The sequence below is a fragment of the Frieseomelitta varia genome, unplaced genomic scaffold (genome assembly GCF_011392965.1).
Source record: "Frieseomelitta varia isolate USP_RPSP 00005682 unplaced genomic scaffold, Fvar_1.2 scaffold_254, whole genome shotgun sequence".
Classification (NCBI taxonomy): Eukaryota; Metazoa; Arthropoda; class Insecta; order Hymenoptera; family Apidae; genus Frieseomelitta; species Frieseomelitta varia.
In genome coordinates this window covers 172,589-187,617 of record NW_025109984.1, presented here as the reverse complement: position 1 = coordinate 187,617, position 15,029 = coordinate 172,589, and the positions used below count along the sequence as shown (strand labels likewise).

Genomic DNA, 15,029 nt, shown 5'->3' with positions numbered 1-15,029 from the left:
TTATATTTTACTCGGAAATTCTATTTACGCTCGAAGTGAATTTTACTTGGAAGATTTTGGGATTAGTTTTGCGCCATTCATCACGATCCCCCGACTGAAGTTTATTATTGCTATCCATTCACTTGATAGCCAGAGTCGCAGCGCCTCATGCACGGACAGGCTCTCCGAAGCCTAATGTAATCCTCTGTCACTTGAAGCGAAGCTGATAGTTGCACGAGCAGCGACGAGATGAAGGAAACGATTTAAAATTTCAAATCAACCATTCCCCACCCTTTCTCTATTTCTGCGCGCAAACGTATCATTGATTTTACAATGAATGTGACGGCCTGAATAGTTGAAGGCAACTTTATTTTCTAGAGTTCCATCAGTTACTCGGAATGGCGAACATTTGAAAAGATATTCTTTCTTGTAATATTTTAACTAATGTTTCCTGTCAGAAACTCGTCCATTCTGTTCGATTTCTTTCTCAAGCCGATAGTTGTTCGCCAGCGACGAAATTTCTAATCAACTTTCCTGTATTTCTCCGTAAACGTAAACGTATCGTTGATTTTGTAATGAATTTGCTGGCCCATATGTAATACATTGAGGCAACTTTGTTTTCTAGAATTCTGTTAGCTAATCGCAACAGCGAAAATTTGAAAGGATTTATATTTATGGTCTTTTTTAGCTTAGAGGTTGCTAACTGACGGCCCACTTTCCTGGTCGCTAGCGCTATCCCCTCCACTGCATCAGTTCACGCACGTCGAGGAAATTTCAGTGTAGTGGGGGGAATTATGCAGTGGAGGGGGTAGCGCTAGCGATCAGGAAAAGTGGGGGCAAAGACTGTCAGTCAGCCATCTCTGTTCCAACTAATGTTTCCTGTCAGAAGTTCTTCCATTTCATTTGATTATATATTTAATAATTTCTATATATTATATTTATTTCTATGTATTATATTATATATTATATTTAATAATTTATATAAATATTTAATATAAATATATATAAAATAACTTATAAATAACTTATATATTTATATTTAATATAAATATCTTTATATATTTAATATAAATATATAAGTACGTAAGTCTTTCTTAAGCTGACAATTAATCGCCAGAAACGAAATTTCGAATCAATCCTACTGTATTTCTCCACGTAAACGTGAGAAATCATTGACTTCGCATTGAAAATGTATTTTGGTGGCTCACATACTTTAAGGCAACTGCATTTTCTAAACTTCCATCAGTTACTTGGAGTGGCGAAAATTTGAAAAGACATTCTCGTCTTCATCCAAGGCTTATCCTCGTGATCGTCTAACTGGCGTCCCCTGCCAGAAACTCTTCCATTTTATTTAATTAGTACGCTTACTACGGTTTCTTCGAATTTAGACGTAAATTCTCCAGGGAACTTGTGTTTTTCAAGCATAGCGTTGCGATTGCTTTCGCAGTTCGGTTGTAAGTTCGTCCGAGACACCTAATCTTCCCTAGCGGTTTCCTTTGGTAGATTCGACCGTGCCATCCACTTTCCTCCAGTTACTAACGGTTACCAGGGCGCTGGTTAGGAGAAAGGAAGTAATAACAAACGCCATTCCTCGGCCTCGTGCTCTGCTCAGCTCTGAATTGTTACACCTGATTGCTTTTTGAGATTGTCGGCGATTATTCAGTCTGAACTCTCGTTCACCTGACCGGCTGTAAACGATCATTTTAGCCATATGGGAGAAGACGTTTCGGTTGATAGGAAATTTATAAGAAGTTTAGAAAGAAATTTGAAGAAAATTAAGAAATTTCGTAGAGGTGGGTCCGAAATTAAGTTTTAAATTTTCGAAACTTAAATCCGAAATTTTGCGGAAATTAATGAGAGAGATAAGAAAGAGGGTTTCTCTTTTTATATTGTATTATATACTAAATTATATATTATATTATTATATTATAATATTATAATATAATTATAATATATTATAATTATATATTATAATACTATAATATAACATTACGACATTATGTATTATATTATATAATTATATATTATATATTATAATATAACATATTGTAATTATATATTATAATATATTATAATTACATATTATAATATTATAATATAAAATTACGACATTATGTATTATATTACATAATTATATATTATATATTATATATTATAATATAATCGACAATTGTTATGAGTAATCGAAATAAATTTATTAGAAACAGTTTTCCTATAATCATTATTTGTCATCGAAAATGTTTCAATTAAAAATAATTGTTATCCTACGATTTTTTTTTTATCCTATTATATTAATAATCGTGGACCCTAATATACAAATAAATGAGAAACTACATAAACTCAAACAGCTAACAGGGTAACTATGCACGAGCAAATGCGCAACGAATCGATTTTGCTATTCAACGATTTTCTTCCTTTTTTTACGCGACTCGTAACTCGTCGGATCACTTCTCCTCGCAAGCATTATTTCTCGCTTTCTTCTTTCCTTTCTTTTTTTTCTTTTCTTTGTCGAGAAGCCAAATCGTCGGTTTCCTCGCATTTACGCGACTGTCGAACTCGTTCGCTATGAAAAGCCCCGTATATAGAACGAGGGATCCTCCGAGACAATCGAGCTCGCCTTTAAAACAACCGGACACTTTCTCTCTCTCTCTCTCTCTCTCTCTCTCTCTCTCTCTCTCATTCAAAGATTTTTCCTTTTCCTCGAATTTCATACTACGTTGAGTTTTATGCCAAATCGTAAAAACTCGGAGCTGCTTTTCATTTCAGCGTTGAAAATTAGTCTACGTCCACTGATCGATATTACATTCCAATCGTTTTTCAATTTAATTTTTTATTTTCAATTTTTAATTTTTAGTTTTTTAATTTTATATTATAATGTAAATTTTTGGGCAAAATATTTTCTAGAAAGTCGCTAGGATTTCATTTTTTTTATATACAAGGTGTCCCATGTGAAGTCAATTTTCTTCAAACGAAACTTACGTCGTTTTTTTTTAAAACACAATGGGAAAATCATGTTTGAACTTGAATTTAATTAGAAATTAATAAAATTAATGAAATATTTTCTCGCATATTGATTAAAAAAAAAAAAGAATAGGTGGGAAGGAACTTTTGGCCCACCCTGTATTATTCATTCATGCCACAAATGTTTATGTTTCTTATGCTCGACGAAGCTTTGACCACGAAACAGTACCTAGTTATCCATATCGCTGAATTCGTCTTGATGTCAACCACAAGACTCTAAACTCGAAAATACACAGTTCCATCAAAAAAAAANAAAAAAAAAAAAAAAAGAAAGAAAAAAAGCAAACGTCACCTCAGTAACGAAGTTGATTTCATTTAAATTTCATTTGAATCACTTTTCTCTATGGCGAATTGAAGTTTAAGGAGAAAAAGTGCGTTTCGCGCTGGACACCCGGTGTGCACTCTCGGTGTTCCCGTTTTTACGTATCCGCGGTCATTCTCGAAGTTAATAGATACAATGAATATGTAGAACGGCGAGCTGGAAGAACAGTAGGTAGGTGCGTATTATTAGTTGTGTGGTACGTTGATTTCGGACAAAATTTATTCCCCCGGGCGGGTCATAACCCGTGTATGTACACACGCCGCTGGCTGTTAGGTTTGCGGATATGAAATTCGTCGTTTCTCCTAACTTTGAAGTTGACCAGTCGAGGAGTGCCGCCATCGTTAAATCTCTGCACCATCCTCCAGTTGTAGTTATCAATCATATTTTCAACGTTATATTACTATATTACTATTATTATTATTATTATTATTATTATTATTATTATTTAAGGCACGATATATTACTATGTTACTATTATTATTATTATATAACTCACGACATATTACTATGTTACTATTACTATTATTTAACGCACGATATATTACTATTTTTTTATTATTATTATTATTATTATTTAACGCACGATGTTACTATGTTACTATTATTATTACTATTACTATTACTACTACTATTATTCTTCTTCTTCTTCTTATTATTATTATTATTATTATTATTATTATTATTATTATTATTATTTAACGCACGATATATTACTATGTTACTATTATTATTATCTAACGCACGATATATTACTATGTTACTATTATTATTATCTAACGCACGATATATTACTATGTTATTATTATTATTATTATTATTATTTAATGCACGATATATTACTATGTTACTATTATTATTATTATTATTTAGCGCACGATATATTACTATGTTACTATTATTATTATTATTATTATTATTATCATTATTATTTGACGTACGTTCTCCGTTCTCCCATCAACTGATCGAGATATTTTTACTTTCTTCGCGTTTCGTTTCCTTTTCACATTTCAACTCGTTTCATATTTACTTTCAGTTCAAATCCCGGTGTTTCTTTCGTCCATTTGTCGACGGTTTAATATCTGCTTTATCCTCCGTCAGTCGTGAAAATAATAGTAAACTGTCTGACCTGTCTGGATTAAAACTGTCTTCATCTGCAACAATAACTCCTCGACGTTTCTTTCCTTCGACGAGCATGTTGCTTCTTTACGCCTGCGCCATTAACGGTTGCGCTTTAAATTTTCGTAGACGAACAACACGTTGCAGCGTTAACTGTGTTTATTATATAACTGGCGTCGTCGTTTATCTCGTAGGAAAAAAAATTCAAAGTTATCTTTTTAGGTTGGTCTCTCCCTTTCTTTTTTATTACGTATAAATTCTAGCGAAGAAGTTCATTTTCAGCCAATGGGACAATTGAAATTGAATTTTAATCGATTTAAAATCTTCATTTTTGGCTAAATAAACACACATATCAAAGATTCGCGGATTCGACGGACTTTGATTAACTCGGAGCAAATTAACTTTGAACGTTCGACCGATTGAAAAAAAAAAAAGGAAAATATTTTAATATGGAAGATGAATCAGAGGAAGAACGTAATCTGACAATTTGCTGACTCTCGTAGACCGTTCCGGGTTCGTAATTTTCCGCCAATTGAATGTTCATCGATTTCCACTGTCCTCTTTCCCCGTTTCCATCAAAATAATAGTCAATGTTGCTACCCGATCTCGGTTAGCAACAAATTTCAACAGTCGCCGTGCGAAACGATAAATTAAACATTTCTACAGACTGTGTATCTCATCTTTAGAGAAAATATATTTCCCAACTTGATACAAAAATTTCAAAATGTTGAATATACAGAATTACTTTCTCTCGAAGATGTATAGATTTTCATTAATGTTCGCACGATGAAGCATTTAAACTGTTACGATTTTGTGAAGTATAACCATACGGCGACAAATCTCGGCTCATTTTGAAGCTCGAAGCCTTTACTTTCAAAATGCACTTTATCCTAAAATGTCTTTAAAATCACGTAGCGAGTGCGTAAGTGAAGATACTTTTCTTCTCGAAAGTGCCATAAATTGTCACAGTCTGTAGAAAAATTGAGAAATTTTGTTCACGACTGAAGCTACAATGGATTTAAAGATTGGAGCTTCGTCTTTACAAAGACATCTCTACTTTGACGTACGATTTTTTTGTCGCCATTTTATCAAACTCTGACGACGATATAGTAAATCATATACGTATACATCAATTTATAACACAAGTAATTAAATTATATTATAGTATATTAATAGCTGAAAACTATTCTCAGAATGCACGATAACAGAAGCATTTTAATAACGGGAGTTTCAAACTTTAAAATGTGCCCCAAGTTTATTAATGCACAATTTCTCCTCGCAAAATTGCAACAGTGTAAAATGAACGTGAAAAAATGAATATTAATGAGACGATGAGTAAAAACGTGCACGGTTGTATAATTTGTATGTTAAATATGATGTATCAGGAACGATGGAAACAAAATTCACTTCGAACTTGGTTCATTCGTGCGGCAACCAATCTCGAATAACAGAAACTGTTTCACAGTTTCGTCAGTAGTTGCAAGTACACACGCGTTAACGTTTATCGTCAAAGTTCTTGACACTGCAATCACGGTTAGATGACTATGCGCGTAAAAGTGACTTTACTATAATACCAAGATAGTAGAGCAAATGGTGTGGGTGTCAACACCTATTTTTTTCTTTCTTTCAATGAAACGTCAAAACGTAAGAAAAGACTATTAATTTTAGATCGAATTTAAGTTTATTAATTTTCCATTTTTTGTGTATTTTAATCTGTAGGAAGAAGAAAGAGAAAAACATATACAATAAGAAAATTATTAAATAATTATTAAGAATAATAAGAAATATAATATAAATATTATATACAATAAGAAAATTATTAAATAATTATTAAGAATAATAAGAAATATAATATAAATATCATATAACAAGAAAAATTTATATATAATATAAAAGTATATAAATATCATATAATAAGAAACATTTATATATAATATAAGAATATAACACAAATATCATACAATAAGAAACATTTATATATAATATAAAAATGTGTAATATAAGTATCATATAAGAAAAATTTATATATAATATAAATATCATATAATAAGAAATATTTATATATAACATAAAAATATAATACAAATATCATATAATAAGAAACATTTATATATAATATAAATATCATATAACAAGAAAAATTTATATATAATATAAAAGTATATAAATATCATATAATAAGAATCATTTATATATAATATAAAAATATAATATAAATATCATATAATAAGAAAACTTTATATATAATATAAAAATGTGTAATATAAGTATCATATAATAAGAAACATTTATATATAATATAAAAATATAATACAAATATCATATAATGAGAAAAATTTATATATAATATAAAAATGTGTAATATAAGTATCATATAATAAGAAAAATTTATATATAATATAAAAATATATAAGTATCATATAATAAGAAAATTATTCAATTAGGATTTATTTTAGTAGAAAGTACTAAATTTTGTAGGACTCGGGCTCTCACCACAGTTTGAATATCTAATCTAGGCCTCGACTGATCTCTCTCGCGGGCGAGAATTTCTGAATTTTTCACAAATGATATGCACATAGAAACCGCCGATCGGGACCAAATATTGGATGCAAGCGTTTTAATGAATTTGTTCGATTAATGATATGCACATGTCTCTCGTATGCGCGCATTTAATCTTACATTTCGAAACGTTGAACGATCGATAGTCGGTCGTCGAGAACTTTCCATTCGTCGAATGTATTATATTTTAATGAGCACTTAACGACGCGCCGGAAGTAATTTAGTAATTCAGAAATTCCATTATCGTCTCTTTTCTTTTTGCATTACATTACATGTTAATCTATAGAATAACCATGTGCGAGAGATGAACGAACGAATTAAATATTAAATATTATTAAATATTATTTCTTGTGCCGTGTTTTTTCTTTTTCTTTTGTTTCTCTTTTTTTTTTCTTTCTTTTTTTTTCCTTTTTTACGTCGTTTCGCTCTGCAACGCACGCTTTCCACCCCTCAGGCAATGCGTTATTACACTTTTCTGCCTTTTGTTGCAACGTAATTGGAAGGGAGCGAAGACAACGTGCACGCCGGGCCTCTCCGCGTGTGTGTGTGTGTGTGTGTCTCATTTATTCCGCGCGAATTCAGTTATTTGTTTCACGGTTACGTGGCATTTGCCCCGGCTAAGGCTTTATTAGAAATAAGCAGCAATTAGCAGCAAATTTTTCGGGTCAATCGTTTTCACTTTCGCTCGCCGTAAATTTATCTCTCGGACGCGCGACACTGGTTTGGAGAACGTTAGTCTCTCTCTCTCTCTCAGTTTGGATTGCTACTGAAAATTAGTATAAATGGAGGTTGATATCAACGGAAGCTTGCTAAAGCCGCGGCTAATTCCCCGAGCTGTCAACTCGAGTGCTTTTCTCTGTTTGTTGCTAATTCTCCACCGTCGATGCTGTCGCGCGTTTATTGAAAATATAGATTCGAGTTTCCAGCACTCGGAGAGTGCAAAAAAGCAGGGACAGAGAATCTTCCTTTTTTTTTTTCAAATTTCAGCCTAGAAAAAGAAGCGAACATTGCTGCTTTCTAACACGCTCGTTCTTATCCTCTGCTTTTCAGCTAGTTCTGTTCGATAATTATACAGGGTGGGCCAAAAATCACTTCCTACTAAAATAATAGAAACAAATGATAAAACGAAGTAACAGTGAAAGAAATAATTTTTGAAAAGCATAATGGAAAGGTCATGCTTGAACTTGAATTTAATTTAAATTTAATAAAATTATCTTGAATAAAACTTATTTTGATGTTTCGTTGAAAACAAATTAATAAAACAAGCTTACATTTTGATGTTTAAAAAAAAAGTTGATAGAATCATCTTACGTTTCATTAAAAAAAAAAAGTTACAATAAAATTATCTTACATTTTGATGTTTTATTAAAAGTAGGTGAGAAAGTAGGAAGAAACTTTCGGTCCATCCTGTATATACATGTATAATCATACACGCATGTTACTTACATATGTATGTTCAAGCGCTCGGGAGGAAGAAAGGGAACAATGATTATTTTCTGTGTATGTGACGCAGTATTACATGCGGCAGGGTTGCGTGGCAGTGATGTCGACCACTTGGATAGCAAGCGTGGCGATTTTCGGTGCTCTCGTGCTCCCAAGAGGTGGTTATTACTTCAACGGCTCTGGTCTCCTGGCCTGCGACCCTTTTTTCGCCAGGGCTTCCCTTAGGTATTTTTCACCTGTTCGTAGTTGAAAGAGAGAAAAAAAAAAAAAAAGAAAAAAGAAATCTGTCACAGCTCAGCACATTCTATATGAATGCATAAACCTTAGAGGACAGAGAAGATCTAATCATAAGATTTAATCCCTGTAACACCTTTGTCCTGACACAAAACAAAATTTCGATACTCGATGGACACAAATCTATACTGTGCTATATCTACACTATATCTATACTATACTACATTATATCTACAATATAGCTATACTATGCTATACTATATCTATGCTATATCATATCTACTCTATATCTATACTAACTGTATATCTACACTATATTTATACTATACTATACTATCTATACTATACCTATATTATTTCTATTCTATATCTATACTATATCTACAATATTTCTATACTATACTATATCTACACTACATTTATACTATACTATATTATATCTACATTATACTATACTATCTATACTATTTCTATTCTATATCTATACTATATCTACAATATTTCTATACTATACTATATCTACACTATATTTATACTATACTATATTATATCTACAATATATCTATACTATACTATATTATATCTACAATATATCTACACTATACTATACTATATCTATACTATATCATCTACATTATATCTATACCATACTATACTATACTTTATTATATCTACACTATACTATACTATATCTACACTATTTCTATACTCTACTATATCTACACTATTTCTTTACTATACTATATCTACAGTATATCTATACTATACTATACTATATCTACACTATTTCTTTACTATACTATATCTACACTATTTCTTTACTATACTATATCTACACTATATCTATACTATACTATATCTACACTATTTCTTTACTATACTATATCTACACTATATCTATACTATACTATATCTACACTATTTCTTTACTATACTATATCTACACTATATCTATACTATACTATATCTACACTATTTCTTTACTATACTATATCTACACTATATCTATACTATACTATATCTACACTATTTCTTTACTATACTATATCTACACTATATCTATACTATACTATATCTACACTATTTCTTTACTATACTATACTATACTATATCTACACTCTATCTATACTATACTATACAATAAAATACAAGTACCGTATAAGTACCTAGTCGCTAATGACATGGATGTCGATGCGACTTGAAACCTGCACAAAAACAAAAAGAAAAAAGAAATCTTATCAGTCAAATCAGCCGATACTCGTCGATTCGTTCAAATTGCAAATATTCCTCTTCGAACAGCGCTGGAACTATGAAAATAATAGGCTCGGTTCTACACGTACGTTTGATTTGTTTCATCGAGAATGCCCTCTCCCTCCCAACACCCTTAACAAATCGGTTCGCGCGCCACGTCGAAACGAACGAAGAAATTTATTCTGTTTTCCCCTCATTTGCAGGATTCTCGCGTGCTGTTGTTTTTACTTTCCTACAACGATGGTGCTGATGTACTGCTACGGCTCGGCCTTTCACGTGAACAAACTGCGCCTGAAAAGGGTGGTTTGCGTTAACACGCCGGAGGTCGTTAGCGGAGGCCACGTGGAGAGGGTAAGTCAAGTTTGCCAGCACTCGAACGTTCCCCACCTCCCCCTCCTTCCCAATCGATAGGCTCGATTTAAAAGGAACCCGGCCGGCAAACAAAACCGCGACGGTCCGCTTAACGATTCGCCGGATTGCTCGATGCTCAATCGGACACGACACTTAATGAAGTGGCTTTACACCAATAAATTGAATAATAGATTGCACTTGCCAGTGAGACGAAATGAAACTACAGCGTGTTTTAATAAGAACGTGAGCGTCATTCCTTTGAAAAAAAAAAAAAGAAATATTCCTTTTGTAAAACATTTCTCACGGATCGAAAGTACGCTTGAAATGCCATTAAAACGCTCTCGATCAATAGTGTGTCCAATGTCGCATTAATATATCTAATGATCTAGTAAAGTGTGGTATAATTCGAAACACGGGTCAATAAATAATTCCGCATCGCGTTTCTTGCGTTTGTGATGCGTCTCTCTTCTTCTCTTTACGTTTTCTACACCCTACGCATTTGCGCCCTTCTGTGATTAATTTATTACCACACCTTTGCAGTTTTAGGGTGTCGAATGAAATAACTGTAAAGTAATCACGTTTCAATAACACACGACTAACGGAAGACGCGATTGTTGAATTAGAATTCACTCGCGTCTGATCCAATGTGAGGTTTGCTGCGATTATTGTCGATGACATTCGTCGAGCGCCTGTAGACGCCTTCAGTTGGATTCGAGTAGCGTGAAGTGAGCGCCCATAGGCGCCTCTCCGTTTCGGCGGGACTGAAGTAAGTCGAGCGCCTATGGCCGCCAACCAGCACCCAGAAAGCAAATCTTGAATGCGTCTTCAGGAGCCAAACGCAGCCAATGGGTTAATAGTGTGTTCAATCTCCAGCACCAGCGACGAGACACGCTTTCCACCGTTTCCAATTTTTCAGCATACGAGACAGTTTTTGCAAAGACCTCCATATTTCTCGAATTCGACGACTCGGGCGTTCCGTTGTTAACACACGCGTCCCTCGTGATTGTCCAAACATTTTCAAATCCCCGGTCAAACGAGCCTGGGTCTGTCCACGGAAATCCAATTGTCCAGAGAATTGTCAAAAATGCGTGTTTGGGGCTGCTTTAATATTCGCGGATTTGGGACATCTTTATAAACAATCTGAAATATAATTTATCGTGAAATCTTGCAGTTTTTGTTGATAAATTTCGAAGTCGTTCGTTTTTTTCTTTTATCTAGCCTTTCGCTTCTTTGTTGGTTTTATCAACTTTGAAGTTGCTGCAGCGTGAAGAATTAAAATTAAAAATTTGGAAGCTCGGAAGGTTCTGACGTAACGTAAGGTTAGCCTTACCGTGAAACTTTTTTCAGGAACTTTTAATTTAGTACCCGGAATCGATCATTTCTCTGGCGCGCTCTTCCTCGTTCCGAAATCGCTTCAAGTTGCAAAATTGCAGCGAACCCAATAGTTAATTTTTCAACGCGAGCGTACATTTACGTTTCTCGTGTTAATAAATTAATTCATGCCAGCTCCTCTTAATGGGATGCGCGAAATTTTGGTTAAACTATGCGGAAAAGTTCGGATACGCGGAAATTCACGCCGGTGTTTCCACGAGCACGTGGCGCGATCGTTACAGCGTGCTTCGTCGCTCTCTACTATTATTGTTATGCGAACGATTCACACGTCTGCATATAAGTGCACGGTTTAATTTTGACTGTTAATGTCTCGTAGCTTCCAAAAGGACTGATAAGTATAGTCGGATACGTTAAATATTCTATTGCCACTTGTGACTAGTCGAACGAATTATTGAGTTTCCTCTAACATAAATTTAACAATTTTCTAACGTGAATGTAAAAATTAAAAATTCGTCCAACGTATATCTTATAGGAAATTTAGTGGCTAACTTTATTCTAAACTGCAGATTCATTGTGTAATTTAATAGTTGATCGTTCGAGTTCGTTTAGCGATTTCAAAAATTGACAGTCAAAAAGGAACATCTTCGGTCGTACTTTGCTATATTATCTCTGAGAAAAGGGAAAAAAAATGACATTGCGCGAGTTTATAAAAATGATGAGGAATTCTTTAAATTCTTGGTGAAACATTCTGATGAAATTCCTGGTATCAAGATCGGTTTAGTAAATTTCACTACTAACTAGAGGATATGAAATCGTTCTTGGTCGAAAGAGATAAGAAATTGACTGAAAAGTCGAGCAAAATGAACAATATATCACCTTAATAGAGTTTTTATTTCTCACGAAAAATTCATTTTTAATTTGCACACACACACACACACACATACATACAGAAAAAGAAACTCTCAGTTACATTTTAGCCAACCTAACAAAATAATAAAATTAAGAAAAAAGAAGAAATGATAAAAATACACAAAAGTGTTTCACTTGTCCAGCATACACGAGCATATACTCGCTCGTCGTTGATAAGCTTCTACTGTAGTACGAGCTGCACGACGCTGCTCCACTTACCAAAGACGCATTTACAAATCTCGTCAATGAAAACGCACGCGTATTTACAAAGTTTGTCAGCGTAAATCACTTGGCGCGTACATTCTCTGTCGACGTATTTCGTTGTTGCGGTTTGTGCCACAATAACATTTTCGGGCGTGAGTTTTATTTAAAAAACGGAGAATAAATCAAAGTTCTCGGGGGGGGGGGCGAATAGTACGCTGATAGTCCCCGAAATCGATAGTGTACTATTTCACTTGAACTCGTTGCCCACCGCCAGCGTGTATCGCGTCACATATACTTGCTTCATAGTCGAATATTTATTATTTCCCATTAATTGGAAAAGTGAAAGAATGCCGCCGCGCGCTAAATTAAAATTAAGAAACAATTTATTATAGCGGATCACGCTGGAGAAAGAAAGACATATGACGATCGGTGGCGAACTGCCTTCGTGAAATCTGCCATATTAAATTTCGCTGGGATACAAACTGTTTAATACGTATATTTAGTGTAGAGGTACACACGTGTCTCTCGAATTACTCGCCTTACTGTATTTACATTGACAAATATGCACAACGCGCGTGCATATCGATAGAAGTGTACTTGCATCGCGCACTCGCGGCTCGCATCTCCTTTATTCCGCATAAATCCATGAGAAAGTGCTCTCTTCGACAAATGCACCCGCCGTAAAACTATATTCTCGCTGCAGCCACGTTTTCATGCCGCGTGCAACTCGGCATTCGGTTTTTCCAACTCGCTGCATTGTCGAAGACAATATTGATCCGGAAGTCTTGTGTTTCGGCGAGTCGCGCCAATTTTAACAAGAGTGGTACGCATGAACGGCGATTAAATCGTAAAATTTCCATCGGAATTGAAGTTAAAGTAAAAAAGAAAAAAAAAAAACGATAGAAAACTTTATAGTACAATACAGTAAAAAAGAAAAACAGTACAATATAGTACAATATAGTACAATGTAGTACAATATAGTACAATATAGTACAATATAGTGCAATGTAGTACAATATAGTACAATATAGTACACAATATAGTATAATATAGTACAATATAGTAAAAAAGAAAAAAAAACAATAGAAAACTTTATAGTACAATATAGTACAATGTAGTACAATATAGTACAATATAGTATAATATAGTACAATATAGTAAAAAAGAAAAAAAACAATAGAAAACTTTATAGTACAATATAGTAATAAAGAAAAACAGTACAATATAGTACAATATAGTACAATATAATATAATATAGTACAATATAGTACAATATAGTACAATATAGTACAATACAGTACAATACAGTACAATATAGTACAATATAGTACACAATATAGTACAATATAGTATACAATATAGTACAATATAGTACAATATAGTACAATATAGTATAATATAGTACAATATAGTATAATATAGTACAATATAGTACAATATAGTAAAAAAGAAAAAAAAACGATAGAAAACTTTATAGTATACAATGTAGTGCGCGAACTTTTATATTTTACGAAGAATCATTTGAATCTCTAAAAACAGCGTTACATTATGATAAACAGAATTAATTAAATATTAATTTACGTTCGAGAAACGTATTTTGTCAAAATGACCAATTTGTAAAAACTGTTTCACAATTTTAAGATTAAAGATTAAAGCTATGTCTTCGAACTGACCGATTTGTAATTTCTTTAATATGACTACATTACAAAAATTACAAACTGGTCATTTTGACCATTCTAGCGTTAATTTCGTTAATATAGCTACGTGTCAATATAGCTACGTGTCGATAGAAGAGACTATAAACGATCATACCGAGTATCGACAGTTGTGACAACGCGGTGTTTAAAGTGATCCCACTCTCTTTGTTACGTATCTGTCTTTTACATTCCCGAACGTGTTCCGTTTACTTCATTCAACTTTGTAAATACGCCTCCGTTTGTACAAAACGGTACAAACACAGAGCCAAGAAAAGAAGCACGATCGAGAGAGAGAGAAAAGCCAGAAACTTGTTCGCCTCGGGGAACGTACGCGAGCGACATTTGATAAGAATTTAATTTCAGACGTATCGGAAATGTTTCTTTCGATTAATCTTCGGCGCCCGTGCCTTTTAACAGAAATATATTACCAGGATGGCCAACGTGGCAAATTTACCATCGGAATTTCGTAAATTGAAAACGATGCATTCTTTTTTTTTTTTTTAGAATTTAATTTGCGAATTGGAAAGCGGCGCAAAGTCACTTTGCTTCTAAATCGAAATAATTGTGGATTCGCGTTTTAACGCGACTCCATATAAATTTCTATCGGCAGG

The 15,029-nt window shown here is 33.4% G+C and overlaps 1 protein-coding gene across 1 annotated transcript in view; it reads left to right on the top strand.

The window, feature by feature from the left end:
* LOC122528660 (trace amine-associated receptor 9) overlaps positions 1-15,029 on the top strand; it is a 90,856-nt gene that overhangs the window by 21,563 nt on the left and 54,264 nt on the right. Inside the window, exons 5-6 of the mRNA XM_043654019.1 lie at positions 8,511-8,665; positions 10,129-10,276. Coding sequence (XP_043509954.1) covers positions 8,511-8,665; positions 10,129-10,276 — 303 coding nt within the window. The remainder of the gene's footprint in view (positions 1-8,510; positions 8,666-10,128; positions 10,277-15,029) is intronic.